This window comes from Podarcis bocagei, assembly GCF_964188305.1.
Source record: "Podarcis bocagei genome assembly, chromosome: 1".
Taxonomy (NCBI): domain Eukaryota; kingdom Metazoa; phylum Chordata; class Lepidosauria; order Squamata; family Lacertidae; genus Podarcis; species Podarcis bocagei.
Window position 1 is genome coordinate 58,730,341 of NC_138125.1, and position 21,420 is coordinate 58,751,760.

General features: G+C 43.3%; 1 protein-coding gene across 1 annotated transcript in view; it reads right to left on the reverse strand.

Moving 5' to 3' along the window:
• Positions 1-21,420, reverse strand: part of TRIM44 (tripartite motif containing 44) — a 92,056-nt gene that overhangs the window by 62,677 nt on the left and 7,959 nt on the right. Inside the window, exons 2-3 of the mRNA XM_081166445.1 lie at positions 20,868-20,945; positions 1,880-2,119 (exon numbers count right to left, since the gene is read on the reverse strand). Of these exons, the coding sequence (XP_081022571.1) occupies positions 1,880-2,119; positions 20,868-20,945 (318 nt within the window). The remainder of the gene's footprint in view (positions 1-1,879; positions 2,120-20,867; positions 20,946-21,420) is intronic.

Here is a 21,420-nt window from a genome sequence, read left to right on the forward strand (position 1 = left end):
AAACCTGGTCGCCTCTCATATATTTCGTGCATTGCATTCATCGCCCACTTTCTCCTCCAAGGAGCTCCCGGGGGCGCGCGTGGTTCTCCCCGTGTTATCCTCGCAACAACAGCCCTACGAGGTGGGTCAGGCGAGTGGCCCAAGGGAGCACCCAGGGATTGTCCTGGCCAGGTGGGGTGATTTGAACCCTGCTCTCTGCCCGGTCTTCGTCCTCATTTAGCCCCCACATGTGCATGACTGAGGTTTTCCCCCCTCGTCTTGGCTATGGTGTGAGTCTGTCCTTTTAATTAATGGGGTTCTGCCTTCGGAGAAGATGAGCCAGCCCTCAAGGAGGTGATTATGTAATTTGCTAGCAATTCATGTCCCTCCCGGCGTGACGCTGCGCGCTGACGTCACGGGGCTGTAATGGTGGTGTGCCTCGAGAATTTTTTCATGAAACAAGTGTGCCTTTGCCCAAAAAAGGTTGGGAAACACTGCTTTAAGGTGCTACTGGAAGGAATTTTTTTATTTTGACTATGGCAGACCAACACGGCTACCTATCTACTACTGGAACTTCTAGGAAGTAATTAAAGTTTCACCAAGGTTACATTTGTATTTTTACTCAAGAAGTTGGAATAAAGTCTTAAATGGGGAGTAAAGACAATCTTAACTGTAAGCGTGTGCCATGAATGTGCAGGCCACAAATCAAGATATAATAAAAAAGTAAAAGGTTCAAGAACTTATTTCTTATTAAGTTTGTCTTGTATTATGAGTACTTAACCACACTTTAAAGTTACATAATATTAGATAGTTTTCCTTTTACCATTAATCCTGAACTAAATGAAGGGGAAATGTGTGTGCGTCCTATGGAGCGAAGAAGCCATAGCCCCTCGACCCTCTCCCAGCTGGAGAGGTGACGCGCGACTATGGCAGCAGCCTCTCCGCTGCGCGCCTTTCCGCTGCTCCCCAACCTGCTCTTTGGGGCTGGTGGTGGGCTTCCCCCTGCCAGCCCCAAAGAGCAGGTCGAAAGGAACCTGAAGCCTGGAGAGCGAGAGGAGTCGGTGCGCACCGACTCCTCTCGCTCTCCAGGCTTCCAAGGTAGCCGCCTGAACGCGACTGAACGCACCTTAAACGGCACCTTGTTTTACAGGGGGGAAACAAGAGGGGGAAAATTTTCTCTCCCCCCCCCCCTCTGCGCAGCACCTCTTGCCGTTTCGCTGAAGGCGCGCTGGGCAGAGAGGGGGATAATTTATTTTTTTTGTTCTCCCTCCTCTAAAACAGTGCGTCCTATAGAGCGAAAAATACGGTATATGAGTGGTTTGCTGAACCCCAAACTGAAAACATAATACCACCATTGTGGCATACAGGAGATAGCTACTGTATATCCAAAGTGGCTAAAACAGCTGTCAAATAAAATTCATGCCAACCCGAAAGCTGTAATAAAAACACAGACCTATTCTAGGACAAAAAAGCACAGTATCCTCCTCCTTTAAAGGAAGAAAGGGGAGCCATCAAATATAACCAAAATGCAACATTCTACTGTGTTCTTTCCACTTTGATAGAAAGCAGAATTGAAAGGAGTAACAAAAATGTGAAAAATACTCTGTATGGGTCCTGAGATACAAACATCATGTAGCAAAGCGCTGCAGCCTTGCTTTGAAATGGATGGAAGCAGTTGGCTTTGTGCCCTTTCAAACCACCTCAGTCAATTGGGTATCAACATAACCACACACAACTCATAATGTGTTATTACTTACAACTCTGCATATCCCCTTGGAAGTTTAGTGGATTTGTGGCCATCTTTAAATGCTGACAAGCAATAAAGTAGACTAAACCTCTGCATCCATCATAAAGCTTTACGGCCCTCTGCTGTTAACTGCTTCGCATGTACTTTATTTACCTCAGGCTTGAGCATGGCTAGCTCATTAAAGGTGTTCAGCTGCCTTGTGAGCTCTGCCATTTCAGTCATCAATTTTTCCATGCGAACATCAATTTCTGCCAGAACTTCTGTCGTGTGAGCAGTGGCCAGTGCTTCTTGGAGATCCACCAAGTGGAGAGCTCTGTGTTCCTCTTCACAAACCAGGCACCGTACTTTGTCGAACTCTTGCTGAATGCACAGCTTCATGGCACTCTGCGTCACCTGAGGTATAAGAGAATAATGGGCTTTTTAAAAGAGAATTTCTGACCATTTAATTTATTTCATGTTTCAGCAGGAATAGTATTGTGATATGGAATCATCCCAAACTCAGGGGGGAACCCTAAACAGATCCCTTCAAAAGCCTGGTAGAACAAATACATTTTCATATGGTGATAGAATCCCATCCCACCTCCAGGGAAAGGGCGCCACTATAGGGAAGGCCAAATCCCACATCACCACACTATAGTCACTGGTGGCACAGCAAGACACCCCCCGCCCTGCCTTCAGGGCCTGTATCTGCTGATATAAGGTGTATTACTTTCTGAATCAGGGAAGATCAGAAGTGCCACTCAGGACTTTTCAGTGAAACAGTAGGTTGAAAAAAACCTAGTTAAAACTCACTAGTTTTAAAATGGTATTACAGCTTGATTGGTAATGTTCAAGGATCAGGTGGGCACTAGTCTATGATTCTAAGCACAGGTAAACTGTGGGCCTCTCTTGTGGATATTATACATCCCAGAAGCTCATTTAACAAGTCATCCAGGAAACAGCTTCTTGTGGGGCAGCACCCACACTTTGGAATACCCTCACCATGGAGATTAGGATGCCACCAACAATTTGCTCTTTGAGGTGCCTCTTCAACCAGGCTTCTTCAAGTCCAGATTGCTGAACATTGTTTTTGATCGTTTTTCAGATGAATATAAAGTATTCTTGTTGTTTTTAACTTGGTGCTTTGTTTTAATCTCTCTCTCTCTCTCTTTTGTACACTGCCACAATATCTTTAAATGATGGGCAGATTTTTTTTTAAAAAAAATAAAAAATAAGTAAATGAAAACGTGGGTGCAAAATTATTTGAGTAAACAAGCAAATAAAGGACTTGTCTTTCTTCCAGAAATAGTGGGTAGTTTATAAATTCTTTGAATAAATAAATAGGGCTGCTGCTGAATCATTTAAATAAACAACCCAAGGATTAATATTCTTCCAGAACTTTGCAGAGTAGCTGTTGGAGAGCTAAAATGTGTTCATAGTTAAAAAAAAAAAAAAGGTTAAGGGACTCCGGTTAAGGCCAGTCAAAGGCGACTATGGGGTTGCGGTGCTCATCTCACTTTCAGGCTGAGGGACTCGGCGTTTGTCCACAGACAGCTTTCCGGGTCATCTGGCCAGCATGACTAAACCGCTTCTGGCACAACAGAACACCGTGACAGAAGCCACAGCGCACAGAAACGCAGTTTACCTTCCCGCCACAGCAGTACCTATTTATCTACTTTCACTAGCATGCTTTCAAACTACTAGGTTGGCAGGAGCTGGGACAGAGCAACAGGAGCTCCCCCCATCGTGGGGATTTGAACCCCTGATCTTCTGATTGGCAAGCCCAAGAGGCTCAGTGGTTTAGACCACAGCACCACCCGCGTCCCTAGTGTTCATGAGAGGGAAGGGGATCAATGAGTCCATGCACTGTGATCCAAACTCCGGGACAAATACCTACCTTGCCTACTTCCGCAGCCCATCATAGACTTAAATGGATTTTCCAAAACTGGGGTGAAGAACCTTTGGCCATCCAGCTATTGTTTGACTACAACTCCCATCATCACTGACCACTGGGTCAGCAGGCTGGGACTTATGGGAGCTGGAGTCCAACAACAGCTGGAGGCTCAGAGGTTTCAAATCCCTGCTCTCAACAAAGAGAAGAATGGGAGTTCCCTGAAGGGTGAACTTCTGAAGCAGAGTCTGCCAAGCAAATCTCATTTCAGTTCAAATCTGAATTAAGGCAGAATATGTTTTTAGAAACAGTAGAACATCAAGTATTATTTCTTAAATGAATCTTGTCTTAAATGAACAGTAAGGGGTTTTTAAAGTACATCTTTAAATGTTGTGAAAATATTAAGTATTATTATAGAACACTTACAGAGTCCAAATTGTGTCTTAAATGAACAATAAATTTTTAAAATAAAATAAAAATTAAGGCAGAATATGGCTCATTATCACCTTGTAAAGGATCTGGTTCAACACAAGAACTGGCAAGTAATAAATAAATAAATGTTTAAAGAGACATCTCAAGCTGAGAAAATGAGCCTTAAACCAGAAGACAGCAGCAATGCAGTCACTGTGCCAGCAGTCAATGTTAGCGCCTCCCCGAGAAATTTCTGCTAATCCTGAAGAATATCTGATTTCCTCCAAGCAAGAGCCACAAACTTGATGCATAAATTCACGCTTCTTAAATTGGATAGCTTATTTAAAGAATTAAGAAAAAGGCCTAGATTTCCGAACAGTTGAGCTTCGCTCAAATTATCCTTTTTACACCCTCACTCCCAACTTCTATCTTGAGGAGGAGAAAAAACGTTTTGTCTTCTAGTAGTGCATGTACAAAAATACAGGTCATCTTTCCACAGGGTGAACCAAATGTTGCAATCTATTGACACATAAGACCTGAAGTTTCATGGCAGCAGGAGTGAGAAGAACTGCAACAGTGAAGGCAAGCAAGGCTGATTGCAGCTGTAATGGCACTTCTGTGATCTGCAGTGGGGCAAAGCTGGAGAATTTCTGGAAACAAGTTCTTCCCACACCACACCTCTACTACTTTATGGAGGAATGAGGTGCCTCACAGCTCATCCTTTTGATTCCTGTTATGTAGAAGTGAGAGAAATGGAACGTATAGACCCATTCTTAGAAGAAGTACAATCATACCTTGGGTTACAGACACTTTGGGTTGCGCGATTTCAGGTTGTGCACTGCACCAAACCCAGAAGTACCGGAACGGGTTACTTCTGGGTTTTGGCACTTGCACACGCGCAGAAGCGCCAAATCGTGACCCGCACGTGCGCAGATGTGGCGCTGCAGGCTGCAAACACTGTGGGTTGCGAACGTGCTTCCCGCACGGATCACGTTCGCAACCCGAGCGTCCACTGTACAGATCTGACAACATTTCTGTGTAGAAAACACTTTAACACAAGAAATCTTCACATAAAACACAGCATGAAATCCATGTGTACAAATGACAACTGCTGCAGGGGAGCAAGACCTCTACTTAACAAAATAAAAAAGTACATCATGCATTACATGAAAGGAGATTACAACTAAACATCAGGAAGAAATGTCCACCAGTAAGAGCTGTTCGACAGTGGAACAGACTCCCATGAAAGCTACTGGCCTCTCCTTCCTTGGAGGTTTTTAAGCAGAGGTTGGATGACCATCTGTCATGTATGATCAAGTTGACATTCCTGCAGTGCAGGGGGTAGACCAGATGACCCTTGGGATTCCTTCCAACTCCACTATTCTATGATTCTACAATTCATTTTAGATAACCCCCCTAGGGGTAGGGACCAGTCAAATCTGTTCTTTGTAAATAGATGGCACCTTATTCACAGCAGCAGCAAAAAAGATACCCATGGTGGTATGGCCTGGAAAGAGCTAATGAAATAAATGCAAGGCAAAGTTTTCCCCAATGTCACAGCATTTCAACCATAAACTAGGATAAGTATACTTACTTCTTCCACCTTTTTTTTTGAAGTGCAATACTCAGGTGGCATGCTGCAGAATATTCAATCTCTCACATGTACAAATAAAATATTCAATTTCTAAACTAGTCAGAAAATGATATGAGTTGAGGTTGCAGGCACCGTCAAAAAGGTGCTCACATCACTTTCATAATCACATTCCTCACTGCATGTCCATTGGCCTAAAAAAAAGTGCCATGCTATTGTGGTTTAAAAGACTCCGCAAATGCAAAACCTGCACATCAGGTGTTGCACCTTGAGGGCGGCTGAATGAGGTAAGATCAGCACGTAAGTACAGAATGCACTACAGTGGTACCCCGCAAGACGAACGCCTCGCGAGACGAAAAACTCGCAAAACGAAAGGTTTTTTCGTTTTCGAGTTGCCTCGCAAGACGAATTTCCCTATGGGCTTGCTTCGCAAAACGAAGCTTGCCCCGGGGACAGCGGGTCTTCTCTTTTGAAGCAAGGGGCTGCGGGGAGATAGCGATCTCCCTGCAGCCCCTTGCTGCAAAAGACGTCCGGGGGAAGCGGGGAAGAAGCGCTTCGCTTCCCGCTGCCCCCGGACCTCTTCTGAAGCAAGGGGCTGCGGGGAGATAGCGATCTCCCTGCAGCCCCTTGCTGCAAAAGACGTCCGGGGGAAGCGGGGAAGCGAAGCGCTTCGCTTCCCGCTGCCCCCGGACCTCTTCTGAAGCAAGGGGCTGGGGGGAGATAGCGATCTCCCTGCAGCCCCTTGCTTCAGAAGAGGTCCGGGGGCAGCGGGGAAGAAGCGCTTCTTCCCCGCTTCCCCCGGACGTCTTTTGCAGCAAGGGGCTGCGGGGAGATCGCTTCTCCCGGTGCTCCGAAGCCGGGCGGGGGGCAGGGGACACCTCCCGCCGCCGCGGGGACACCTTTTGAAGGCAGGCGGGAGGGGAGCAAAGACTTTCGCCCCCCGCCCGCCTTCAGAAGAGGTCCAGGACCTCTTCTGAAGGCTGGCGGGGGGCAAAAGTCTTTGTCCCCCCTGCCTGCCTTCCCAGGGGCTTTTAAATCGCCCCGGACAGCGGAGAAGTCCTCCGCTGTCCGGGGCGATTTAAAAATGCCGCCCGCCAGCATTTTAAGATCGCCCGGACAGCGGAGAAGTACTCCGCTATCCCGGGGTTTTTTAAAATGCTGGGGGTGGGAAGAAAAGCCCTTGTCCCCCCCCCCAGCCTTCAGAAGAGGTCCGGGGACAGACTGTCCCCGGACCTGGTCTGAAGGCGGTTTCCCTAGGAACGCATTAATTGATTTTCAATGCATTCCTATGGGAAACCGTGCATCGCAAGACGAAAAAACCGCAAGACGAAGAGACTTGCGGAACGAATTAATTTCGTCTTGCGAGGCACCACTGTACTACCTAAGGTAATCGTCTTCCGGCAAGGACTTTTTGTACAACAAAATTGGAAAGCATTTAAACTGATCAGTCCGCTTCACCACTTCAGGACTGTACCATTTCATGCTGTTGAATGCATAATATAGGACTGAGTAGCAAGTGTCCATTGGCTTCACCATAGCCTGGTCATCTGGAAGTATTTGTAAGAACCACTGCACACAAGGAACTCATAAGAAAGCAGCAACAACCCAATGCCTGTGCACTCTGATGCAAGTTCCACCAAAATTAATGGACTTACTCCCAGGTGAATATGTATAGAACTGCAGTCTTAACAGTGCACTTCACTAGGACAAGTAGGCTAGAAAACAAACACTCCCGGGGATGCGAGTAACAGGGAAGGTGAGTATATGTTTCCTGCACACCAGGAATACCTGCCAAAGAACCACCCGCCCCGTTTTAAGAATGTGTTAGAAGTGAAGGTTCTCCCACTGAACCAGCCAAAAAAATTCCCTCCAGTTCTATCCCAATGCCTGTATGACTCCTGCAGCAAACTGGCTGCGAGTAACCTATAAGAACTGAAGCTGCAAATCGCAGATGGGCATTGTTTGAAACACAGGAGCAATTGTGCAGGCTGTGTGTGTGTGTGTGGACCCTGCAGAGCAACCACATTATTTTTGCAGCACTTTAATTGTAGGTGAGGGGGGAAATAGCAACATAAAACACGAATATGGAAAAAGAACAAAACTACAGGTACTGGCAGAAGATGCCTTCTTTTGAAATATGGCAATAGTTAGCACCGGATTTTTCCAGCGACTCTGGTGTCAGCAAGGAGCATAAGCCACGTTCTCTATTAAATTAGCCCCACTGAATGATGACGAAAAACAAGGCGTTGCGCTGGAGTTGTCCTGGAAATTGCTCATGAGGCATTCTGGGGGAGATGCACAGGTCAAGGGTAGGAAGCAGCAAAAAGAGAATGCTGAAACAGCTCGCTTGCTTCAGACACATTCATCCTATTAACCAGATATCCTGCCAGGTAAAAAGCCAGCCAGCATTTCAGCTCCTCAATGAGGCATTGAAGCGACGGTGCAATTTCAAGGACAGTTCTAAAACCACAAATCAAAGCAAAAGCATCGTTAGGGATACTCATGTGAATGTACCTTTATTTATTTACAACTGTTGAGAAGTGCTTTCTCAGAAACAATCTGAAGCAGTTTACAGCATTTTTAAAAAGTCTACTAGTTGGAAGGGCTAAATCCCTACAAAAAATGGAAAGCATTCCAACTTTTTAAAAACCCTAAAAGGGAGGCAGACTTCCTAACTTTTTCAGAAGGAGATTTCAGGGCATTGGGGCCATGATCATAAGGTTCCTGCTTCTTGCAGCCATTGTCCCACCAGAAGGACTGGCTAGAGAGCAGTGCCGGATGACTAGGCCGTGACTGGCAGAAGGGCTCATACAAAAGGCAGCTGTGGGTTTTAAGCAATGATAAAAACAGCAACCCTCCTTCAATTATGCTCAAAAGCAGAGTGGGAGCCAGGGCTGAACCATGAGAATAGGTGATGGTCCATTAGTACCAAAGCTTCCAGGTCATCTTTGAGCACACTGTCATCTAGAACACATTGCAAAAATCAATCCTGAAAGTTACAGGGATATGGGTCAGTATCTATCCTATCTAAGAGAAGCCAGAATGGAAGCCAGAATGAAAAAAGTGTCAAGGAAAGATGGGGTTCTTCAATGTAAGATGGGGCTCCCTCAACTCACAATAAACCTATGGTTGTGAACCACCCTGAGAACTTGCTAATAATGTACCCTATAAGTTCTGTTAATATTACCTGTTACTTCATTAACCCTCCTTCTATCTCCATAATGCTTAGTCTAAACCCCCACCCCCACTCTGAGACCTCCAAATTCTGTGAAACTGAAGCATCAAGTTGTAAACAAACAGCATGCTAATTCTGAAAGCCTACGCAACCTATTGCATATAGAGGAACCATTTTAAGCTTGCAAGCATTTAACTACCCCCAATCCACTCTCTAACACGCACTTGTGCCCAATAAAATTGTCCCTAACCCCCCCCCCAAGTTTGTAACCCGCTCTTACCTCCCAAAATACACTTGATCCTCCTTTTGTTTTAAAAGGCTCATTAAACTGTTCAAGGCAAAAGTGGGGGGGCAGTGAGACAGACACGCACAAAATCAAGACTGAGCCCATATACCCAGGTTTTAAAGCAGCACCAGGTGGTGGTTCTTGCTACCCACCTATACAGATGGCTGCAATGTGTCCTTGGATAGCACAGCAAGTAGCTGGTGGGAAAGTGAAGGGTGTTGGGGTAGGGAAAGAAGCTCAGCCAAGGAGCACAGGGGGAAATGACTATTTTATGAATGATTCTTTGGAACAGTGATTTGCATTAACGGCTCTGAAGATAGGGTTTCCTTGATGCAGAGCAGTGCAGCCATCAATATATGTCACTTTCGCTCTCTCCACAAGATGTTCATTGAAACTTCGGTACAAAACACAGAGGCAAAACAGCAACAGGGTGGAAAGCGCGCCACCACACTGGTCTCTTGAAACATAGCCAGGCCTCTGCTCCAATTAAAACTAGATTCTCCGCTCATGAATCAAGCCAATTCAAAGAATTTCAGATTAGTCATTCACCGGCCTCCTGGCCCGTCTGTTTATAAAGCAATTTTGTTCCATTAGGAGTGATGTTTCTGACAACTGCTCAGCAAGCTCATTAGTGCGCTGTGCATTTGCCTTTTGATGGTACTCATCAGCGGCATCCGGACAACTTGCAGAGATATGGATGTGGTTAACGTACAGCAATGGATTCATCAAAAGGGTTCTTTGAAAAAAATAAAAATAAAGGTGCCACATCTGGGTATACAGAACTGCCAACATCTCCAGAATGTGCCCACTTGTTCTGAACGCTGGAACAGGTGCTGCCGTTTTCCAGTTCTGCTTTCAAAATAACTCAGCCCCCACGCATGAAGTCTCAGAGAACTCCTTTTATTCAGTAAATATGTTCCCTTCGTGCACGAGAAGGGCCTCCAGGTAACACTAAAGCTACATGAGGAATAGGCATCGTATTGCCTTGCAGATGCTGTCACATCTGACTTCATGAACAATGCCACCCCACCAACAGCAACAGCTTTTTTGCATTTTCCGTAGCCACACCACAAGTCATCCAGAGAGATGCAGTTTTACTGCATGCTCTATACAACCTAAACCAAGGGAAACTGATCTAGGATCTACACAGAATGCTTAGATTTAAAATTGAGACCAATTCAGCAAAAAGAGTATTTCTGGTATACTGGACTATACAAAGTCTCCACAATAAAGCATTGTTTAAAGCAACTAAATGCTGGAGGTGTAATGCTGTGATTGTCTCAGTGAGAAATCCTTTCTGGTTTGAAGTTGATGTTCATATTAATACTGTATTGCTGAAACCTCTGATATATGTGGATGTTTTAAATTACCAGTGGCATGGGGACTTACAACAGGAAAACCCTATGGTCGCTAAGAGACATACTTCAAGCCTGTAAGGATAAATACTCACCATCTATTATGTAATGGTGTGAAGACTTTAATGCTCCTGCTCCATCTGAGCATTATTCTATAAACACCTACTTTGTTTGGATAACATTCAGGCATTTGAGTGGCATATATCGATCTGTACGTGTAAATTAATATGAATGTATTGATGTTTATTGTATTGTGAATGTTAAGGGACTATTTTGTTTTCCCCTTTTCTCTTTCCTGCTCTCTATCTTTAATAAATTTACAATTAAAAAAAATATCATTTTTTTTAAAAAAGAGGAAATGAAATTTTGCGGAATAAAGTTAGCATATACTGTGTATTGCCAGAACGTTGACCCTCCTCATTCTACTAAGCTTCTTTATGACAAGAGGTGGGGAACTTTCAATCCATGGGATTAATTAGCCCCACTCGGCTAATTAATGTTTCCTAATTAATGTGTTTCAAGCCCAGCCATGGCCACCTGTTTTATACCTGATCCCATATATATGACATCAGGTGTGGGGCAAGTAAATATACAGCTCCCCACAGGCCCTGCCAATCAATGGTGCCTGCAAAGTCTTGTGTCTGCATGGTTTGCTTTGCAAGTAGAAGAAAACAGGTCGCATGCATCAGTGTAATGTCAGGTAACTGACAGCCGGCTGGTCTCACCCATCAATGGTGGCCCTCAGGGGGAACTAAGGATATGGCTCTCTGGCACAATCCAATTCTCCGTCACTGCTTTACATCAAAACACAAGCAAGAAACTTTCCTGTACATCACTCATAATATGTGAGCAGTTTTGACTTTTTCATATAGAAACATGTCTATGTCCTCTTTGTTTTCATAAACATTTTGGCAAATTGTATTCTCATAAACATAATGCATGTAGGAACACTCCCAAGAAACCAGGTCCCAAGGGAATTTGTAAAACACCTGTTGATATGAATGCATCTTTTCTGAAAACTTAAGGGAAGATTAGGGAGGCAGGTACACTAGCATGATTTAAAGTATAAACTCTCTCTTGGCCTTAGGTTTTCATAAGCATTGTGCCAACTGCTTGCTAACATTTCCCCTTATCTACTAAACACCAACTGATACCAACTCCCTAGAGAGAGCTGTAGCATAGCTGCATTTATTTTCAAATCATGGCATTTATTTATTTTTTGGGGATGTCGCCCCTGCTCAGAATGAGCCCATGTGCCCTATTTAGCTTTCAGCATCTGACAAGGTCATGGAGATGGCAGTGCCATGAATATCCATAAGGTTAAGGCATTTGGGGTGAGATGGTTTGGGGTGGGGAGAAAATCTTCTTTCTAATTCATGGGAGAACAGCCTATGCCAATATTACCAGTGGCATTTTCTCTGTGCCAAGTCCGCTACAGATCAATGGAATGTGTATGCACATGGAGAACCAATTGTGCTGGGAAGACTGCAAATTGAATTACTCGACTGCTCTGCTCTTTGCTGCTCTCCTGTCTGTATTACCTTTACTTTTGCTGCATACATGTGCATGTGCATACAAACACAGAGGGGGGGGGGTTGCTCTGTGGCAAGTGGATCAGTGTGTTATGTCACAAGTAAAAAAAAACCAATGAGTTTCATGATTAAATCATTCTGGGTCTCTTCCTCGTCCCCAGAGTCTCTAGCTTAAGACACTTTCCTCAATGCAAATAAGGCACTTCAGTGCAATCTGAAGTGTGGGGACAATTGGAAGAATAAAGGTTCTGTCATAAGCAGCTCTCAGTTGCTTTATCTCCATTATCATTGCAAAGTCCTGTGAGTAGGTACCAAGGGCGCTTAAATTAAATGTCAAATACAATCTAGCACTGGAAACAAAAAGTGGCGTTGCTCAAGGGGAAAGAGCCTGACAGCTTTGCTCTGCTTGTCAAAAGTGGCATTTGCTTCATAATTATCCGTTTGCACAAATGAATCACCATTTGGCAGCGAATATTGCTGAAGACTTGAAATAGCATGAAATGAATAAGAATTGTGTTTTTTTTAAAGAAATGAGTAAGAAAAAGCAATGTGGCCTGAAAAAAATTCTTGGTGGTGTTTAGCTCAAGGTTTCATCACTAAGAATAAAGAAGATGATGGTTCAACACCTTCTCTCTTCAAAAAATAGTAACTGGGTGAGGCAATTTAGCTATATACTCATGGTAGCTAAAACAGGGCAGGTATCATGTGTGATGGAGACAGAGTCTGCAAGAAAAACTTTTCTATATACACATTCATGTGTTCATGGCAGCATATTCAGGGATCAAAATATTTCAAGCTTACAGGAAAAGGCACATAAACCATTTGCAAACTAGCCAGCAGATGTTAAGACAAACTAGTCACAGGAATAGGGTTCGCCCTGAAAATACACGTCTCAAGTGTCAAAGGCCAGGTTAACACCAAAAGCTGTAAAGTGAAGGTTCCAACTACCTTTTTTTTTCAGGTGAGACAACTAGAACCACATACAGCATTCCAAATGCAGTCACACCATAGATTTGTGTAATGGCATTATGATACTAGAACATTTATTTTCAATTTCTTTTCTAATGATCCCTAGCATGGAATTTGCCTTTTACACAGCTGCCACACAATGGGTTGACTTCTTCATAGGGCTATCCACCATGACCCCAAGGTCTCATTCCTGTTCAGTTGCTGCTAGTTCAGTTCCCATGAGTGTACATGTGAAATTAAGATTTTTTGCCTCCAAAGGATCACTTTGCACTTGTTTGCATTGCACCATATTTACCATTTTACCACCCATTCACTCTGTATGGTCCTTTTAGAATCCTTCACAATCTTTTTTTTCTTTTAACAACCGTAAATAATTTTGTATAATCAGCAAACTTGGCTACCTCACCTCTCACTCCTAACTCTACATCATTTATGAACAAGTTAAAAAGCATAGGCTCCAATATCAATCCTTGGGGTGTTGTAAGCCAAAAATAGTTTATCTCCTGAGTTTATGCCAATAAAAAGGGATGTGGGTGGCACTGTGGGTTAAACCACAGAGCCTAGGGCTTGGCAATCAGAAGGTCGGCGGTTCGAATCCCCGCGACGGGAGGAGCTTCTGTTGTTCAGTCCCAGCTCCTGCTAACCTAGCAGTTCGAAAGCACGTCAAAGTGCAAGTAGATGAATAGGTACCGCTCCGACGGGAAGGTAAATGGCGTTTCCGTGCGCTGCTCTGGTTTCGCCAGAAGCGGCTTAGTCATGCTGGCCCCATGACTTGGAAACTTACTGTGGACAAATGCCAGCTCCCTCGGCCTATAGAGAGAGATGAGCACAGCAACCCCAGAGTCTTCTGCAACTGGACTTAACTGACAGGGGTCCTCTACCTTTTTTTACGGCAATAAAACTCAGAAATGTGAGGAGTTAGGAGTCCATTGTTGTTTATTACAAAGCAATAGGTTGTAGTCAGATCGTTCTGCAAAACTGCAACCCCGCCCGGTGGTCCAGGCAGTGGTATTTATGAAATTTCAAACAAAGCATTTCAATTTTCACCAATCATATACATCATTACCTCATTTCATGCACAATAAGCACTGGCAATTTCTGCTGATTAAGTTCTGATTGCCACCGTGTTCTGTTGCATTGTGTTAGTGTGTATGTTGGGAGCTTGTGTGACGTGTAGCCATTTGCACCATATAGCAACTTACGTTCCAGCTTTGAGCTGTATCTTTGTGATTCACATATTAGCTGTATTTCTGCCCCAATGGGGTGTGGCAACTTGCAAAATCATCAGTTTCATAAAGTGGCAAGCTACCATAACTTCTCTATTAGAAGCACACTCAAGGATTTACAGGGGTACACAGTATCACATTTATTGTGGCCCTTTGGGCCACTACCACACGGGGAACACCATTTTCTACATCCCTCCATTATGAGAACTATCCATGTATTCCTACCCTCTGCTTCCTGTTACTTAACCAGTTCCTGATTCACAAGAGGGCCTTGTCTCTTATTTCATGACTGCTAAATTTACTCAGGAGTCTTTGGTGAGGTACCTTGACAAAGGTTTTCTGAAAGCTGAAGTGACATTATGTCAGCTCGGTCACCACATCTGTATGCTTTTTACACTCTCAATTCATTCTAATAGTTTAGAGAGACAGGACTTATCCTTTCAGAAGCCATGTTGGTTCTGCTTCAGCAATGTTTGTTCTTCAATGTGCTTGGTTAGTTTATCTTTAACAATACTTTCCACCAGGACAGATGGTAACTGCCTGGAATTTTGAGGAGCCTTTTTTTTCCAAAATTGGCATTATATTGACTACTTTCCAGTCCTCAGGTGTGGAGGATGATCTTAGGGAGAAGTTACATATTTTTGTTAGAAGATAAAGAATTTTACATATGGGTTATTTGAGAACTCTTAGGTGAATAGCACCCAGACCTGGCAATTCACCAGCTTTTATTTTGTCTATTAGGCCTAGAACTTCGCCTCTCATCACAATTATTTGCTTCAGTTCTTTAGACTCCATTCCTGAAAAAGTTAGCTCAAGGAACAGAGATTTTATTGCATTTCTTGATTGTTGCTATTATTGCACACTGCCTTGGGATCTATTTTGATGAAGGGTAGTTTAGACATCATTAAAAAAATAAATGAATAAAATAAATGTCACTGTGCTAAATCCAATACAATTTTGAGATTAAAACATAGGACACATACAGCATTTTCGTAAGTGGCATTATTTTCTTATTATTTAACTCACATCAATTCTAGAAGCTTAAAACTGACTTAAGATTCTCGCGGTTCTTAAACCTCAGGAGCAAAACTCAATTTTATACATGGAAGTCTGATGGGTAAAAACCACAAGGCATACGTCATACGTCAATTGAAAACAGGATGTTTTGATGCAGTCAGAAATAGATGTTCCAGACAATTAGGAAGGATTATATGAAGTGAAGGAGGAAGTAGTGGAGCACACTCACACACGCCACCTCTCATCAACTTGTTCAGAAACTCCTTTTTTTTCCAGAGGAAGACCATTGGAATTGAGTTACATGGGTTTAAGGACTGAACTAGATATGTCACACTCTATCCAGACAGTACAATAAGAATCCTTGCTTATGTCTCTGACTAGTTTCATTCAAGATTTTCAGGATCTTAGAACTTTTAATTAAAAAACAAAAAGGGATATGTAAGAGCTGGCAACTATGAAGGAGATGCTGTTTCAGATGCAGCTCCTGGAATGCATCCAGATCCCATATATAGAGAAAGGCAGCTAGATTTTTTACTAGACAAAGCCATAAATCTTCACCCACCCTTTGCACAACCATAATGCTAAAAATAACTACAGTGCCTGTGGGACATCAGCATTTGGATTAATCAAGTCCTGTGATGCTAGCGGGAAATTTGCTACAGGAACAACAGCGCCCGGAGGATTTTCGGAGCCAGATTGTACAAGTCAAGGATGCGGCAGCATTCAGAGATTGAAGCAGTTTGTTTCTTTCTTAAATAGCTCTTCTAAGACAATTAAAGCCAGCAGAAAAGGAGACAATTTCACGCAAGCACATAATAGCCAATTAGACGTGTGCAAGAAAGGAACAGAACGGGGTGGACTGTTAAGATCTGAACATAGTTAACGCCTTGGAGTTACAATCTCATTTACTTATACAGAATGCTGGATATTCAGAGTTCCATGTTGAACAGCAAAGCTATCTATAAGAGACAGAGCTTCTTAAACACTGTAAGAGTGCCCTCTTTAAGCACATAAAGGAGGCATTCTGGTCTGAGCCTTCCCAAACATCTCAACACAAGTTGAAGTGCTTGTATTTTTCATCATGCATCTTTTACATTTCCCATGACTTAGGTCCAGGAGGTGGCTAACTTGTGGCATTCCAGACACTGCTGGACTACCACACTCATCATTCCTGACTACTGGCCATGTTGACTGCAGATGAAGGGAACTGTGACCTCACAAATGTTGTTGACCACCAGGTTTAGTCACTCCTGCTTTAAGGAGTCAGAGAAGAAACATTTCTGGAGAGCTCGGTGGATAACAGCTCAACTTATTTCTAGCTCAGACCCCCCCTAAATTTTTTTTTAACAAGGGTCAATGCTCCAAATGCATTCTGGGAATAAAAAAGGGAGCCTAAGCCACGGTCAACTGTTTATACATCATGGGGGGGGGGGCACGTGACTTGCTTTTGTGCACTCTTGAGAGAGTCAGTGATGGTTATGAACCACTACCACAAACAAAAAATGGTATCATGTTGCTTGCATGCAGTGCTTTTTTCTGGGGGGGACGCATATGCCTAAACATTTTGTGAATCTAAGTCTGGCCTCACTGAGGGGCAGTATTTCAATATGAGTAGGAAAATGAGAGTGCCCCTAAACATTTTTTAGGAAAAAAGCACTGCTTATGTGATACAGATTTCATAAATAAACTTGAGAGGGTTTCTTCTTCTACAACTGTCCTTTCTTCTTTGTTAATATTCCTCAAATATCACCTATTTTATTTAGTATTTTATTCTCTATTCCAACCTTCATCCTAAGTACAGCATGTGTAAACACCAAATTTAAAACAGCAGTTATAGGAAAAAGAAAGCAGTAATCTATTAATCTATTAACACAAGATACAATGGTCAATTGCACCAACTTAAGAAGATGGGGGGGGGCAGGTTTTCAAATAGTATGTATGTTGGCACCAACCTAACCTCCAAAGGGATTTTTTTCCACAACCTGGGTGATATTATTGAGAAAGCCCTTTGACGGGCAACACCAGTTCCCCAGGCATCACTAAATATACCTGTCTTAATGAAATTAATCTCTTAACAGAAGTATTACAGTCATGGATTAACTGCCTTGCTTTTTAATGAATGAATCAAGTAACATTTAATCAGTTGGAAGGCCTAAATCACAATACCAACCCCTCCCCCCATACAGCAACTTGTATTTATTAATTCTGTACAGATGGCCAACCTAGTTCAAGAGTGTGACCCATAAATCTTGCATTACACTCTACAATACTGTATTACACAATTACCGTTCTCTTGACCCTGATGACAGCACTTCTCACTTTGACTTTGAAAGCAGAGTGAAGAGCCCACTTCATAATATTGGAAGGGCACAGACTACGGAAACCACACAGCTCCCATGTTGGCACTCAAAAAGTCCCCCTTTGGAAGAACACCGAGCACATAGCAGGTGCTTAAAAACTCAGATTGGAGGGTAGTTTTGGAGGTACATACTCTGCACTTGACAGCAGACAAAAAGAGTAAACAATTCACTCTCTGAAGCGGGTTAAAGAATTGCAGAACACCAATGCATAGATTCAGAACTAGATAAATATTAATCTACTTTGTTATAAAGCTTAATAAACATGCTACCTTGTAAGCCAGCGTGGGGAATCTCTCCCCCTGGTGCATGTGTGCATGCAGAAACATCTGACTTTTGTGTGTAACCTATGGTAGATAGGTTAAAGCCACATCCATTGCTCTGCCCACTTTTGCCCTGGGCCCCACTCTGCCTTGGCTCTCACTTACAACTGGTATGCAGACCCCAGGATACTTCCCATATGGGGACACAACTCTCAAGAATTCACCACCCCTGTTGGAGGCAATCAGCAAAGGCTTAAGAACCAAGGCAGATATAGGCTCAGACTGCACACATTAAACCATGGTTTCTTGAACAAACCATGCTTAAGCCAAATGATGTTCAGCAGACCATCAAAGAAACGATGGTTTGCTTCATTACAGTGGACGCTCGGGTTGCGAACGTGATCTGTGCAGGAGGCATGCTCACAACCCACAACACCACGTCTGCGCACGTGTGGGTCGCAATTCAGTGCTTCTGAACATGCGCAGTACAATTTAGCGCTTCTGCGCATGCACAAGCACCAAAACCCGGAAGTAACCCATTCTGGTATTTCCAGGTTCGGCGCGGTGCACAACCTGAAAACGCACAACCTGAAGCATCTGTAACACGAGGTATGACTGTATATAGATTTGCTTCTACCACACCTACTTCCCACCATCAGCTGTCTCTGTGCCTGATTACCGTTAAGCTTCACCCAACAGTCACTGACGCCTTCTATTCCCACCAGAAAAACATCCACACTCCTTTTCAGACTGTAGTTTCACTTTCACACAATCACTTTCTATTTTTCATTCCCCAAACCACCATCACAATTTTTGAAGTAGCAATATTTGCTCCCCTGTACATTTACTTGAAAAGTTGCTCACATTTAAAGGAGACACATTCCCAAAAATTGTTCATTTGCCAACCAAACCAGCCAAGCACCCAGCAGCGGAAATGCCTGCAAAAGGAACAGTTCAAAGAAATTCCTTTTAAGTTTTCAGTTCCAGCACATTATGCAGCTGTGAATCAAAGAAGGGTGTGGCAGATTTGAGGTGGAGGGCCCTGTTATCAAGCTGTTAGCAGTGATGTCGACTTCAAGAAGAGCACCAGTGAGCTGCTGAGCATTGAGAGCAGCATAGCTTTCCAGTCGCTCTTGTCCAGCATTTCTATTGCTTGATGGACAATTTGGGTGGGGTGATGAAACAAATCACAGATATAAACTACTGTTAAAAGAGGAGCCATGTTCATACATAACTTCAAGCTATAGATGTCAGTAAGGCAACAATGAACCATGGCTTATTTTCACAAACCATGGTGAGCGAACAACAGATAAGACCCCTGTGCTAAGCTATGTTTTATTAGCATGACATGCTAACCAGGTCAAAGGGGTGCTAAGGTCCAAAAAAGGCCATCAGTCCACCCCTGCTGCCAATGCAATGCATCCACTAATAAATAAGTAGCCACACAGTCTCTACATCAAAACCTCTAATGAAGAAGAGTTCACCAAACAATCTGCATCATCAAGATGTTATTCCTAACGTTTAGTCAAAATCCTCTTTCTTGTAATTTGGACATGCTGGTTTTGAGCCTACTCTCTGGAGAAAGGCAGCCCTTCAAATATTTGAATACGACTCTCATATCACATTATTCTACTGACTGAAATTTTCAACCAACAGGTATCCAACTTTCTGTTTGTAGCTAGATGGGGCTAAAAACCAAAAGCCAGTGCGTAGGCAGCTCCAGGGAATAGAATGGTGAACAGAAGAGTACATCCACCTGGCAGCTGTTGCTGTTTAATTTGTAGTTTTAGATTCTCTGTATTGGTTTACATGCCTCATGTTATTTTAAGTTGTACTTTTTGTCTCTTACTCCTCTGCGAGCTGCTCTAGGAACATAAATCGATGTTGAAGGTGCAGGATATAAATTATGTAAAAGGGGGGAGGTGTGAGATCATTGGTTTATTTCACTGGTGGCCCCGAAAGCCTCATTGCTTTCCATGACCTATTATTTGCCCAGAGCAAATAATCTGGGTTTTTTGCCCCCAGGAGTGCTTTTCATTAAAGTAAAACAAAATGCGCTCCCACATTCAATATATAAACATATAAACATTTAGTTCAGAGGGCACTTGATTATGTCTATGTGGACTACTGTACAAGAAAGCCAACAACCTCATCAACTCATTGAAGTGAATATCTTTGGTACCCTAATACAATGTTTACTGTTTTGGTGCACCACACTCCCTCCCACAGCAGGCTGATTGATAATTACGCACTCCAAAAGTAATAGGCCCCTAAGGAAATGAAGCCAGTATACCTCAGTAGACCAAGAGTTGGGCCTGGAATTAAGCGATCTGGGCTCAAAGCCTCCCTTAGCCATACAGTTCAGTGGGTGACCTTAGGCCAATTATTGTTCGACAGTGGAACGGTTTCCCTTTCCCAAGGTTGTGGTCTCTCCCTCCTTGGAGATTTTTAAGCAGAGGTTGGATTGCCATCTGTCATGGATGCTTTAGTTGAGATTCCAGCATTGCAGGGAGTTGGACTAAATGACCCTCTGGTTCCCTTCCAACTCTTATGATTCTGTGATTATACCTCAGGGCGACATTGATTTTCAACTGATGGGCCTAGACCCACTACTGATTTGCAGCCTGATGTGGGTAACAAAAGCAATGCTATCACAACGAAAATATATGGGTTTTAAACGCTAATCAGCTGGTCCCCAAAACTGTGTTTGGGTTAAAGGTAGGCACTGGGTCTGAAAAGGTGTCCTAAGTTACAAGAGGCTTGAGCTGCAAATGCTATGCAAATCTTCTTGGAGGAAGGGCTGTATACGGATGAGGTAAATAAATAATATAAAAAATCATAACCATAATTATATGCTGTTTAGGGAAGACAATTACGGATTGTGCATTTCAAGCCATAAAATGAAAGCAGGCGGGCAAGAGAGAGAAAGAGACTACTTATCTCTAGGCACATACGAAGCTGGCAAAAAAAAATTGACTGACAGGCTTAATTAGATCTTAATGTAATGTGCAGATAGTCGTTAGCAAGCATTTTTCTCAAGGAGAATGAAAAGACATTTAAAAAAGGCAGCAGGCACTTTATTAACTTACTTTGGGGTCTGCACACTTGAACTTTAACCTTTCCACCATATCTAGCATGGCCACCTTCAGGTCCACATGTTCTCTGTTCTGAAAGACAAAGAGGGCAACGGTCATGAGACTCTTTTCAACTCTACGAATGCCAACAAGGATTTCCACAAGACAGCTTGGAGGGGGGAAAGGAGGGGGAGCACCAATCTTTCAGCACTTTCTATTAGCTAAGTCGCTATGAGCCCCTGAATACATTCACTCGTTCTTCTGGGACCGAGGTTAAGCAAGCAGAGGTCTCCACGAAGAAGAAATGTCTCTGCCAAGAGCACTGGGAAAACTATTGGAATGAAAATTAAATGCAATTGCACAGGCCAAATCATTCATTGCTTGTGTCACATGGCTCAGCTTCAAGCAGGCTCAAATCCTGTTAGATGCTCAGCATTTTTCACCTCTCACCGAAGTCAAGAAGGCAGCCATCTGCAAGGGGTGACTCAGTACCCTTCAGCGTAAAGGCCGTGCTGAGAATATGCTAGGCAATGGTGACCTGGCTCCATGTTTCATTTATTTTCTGTAA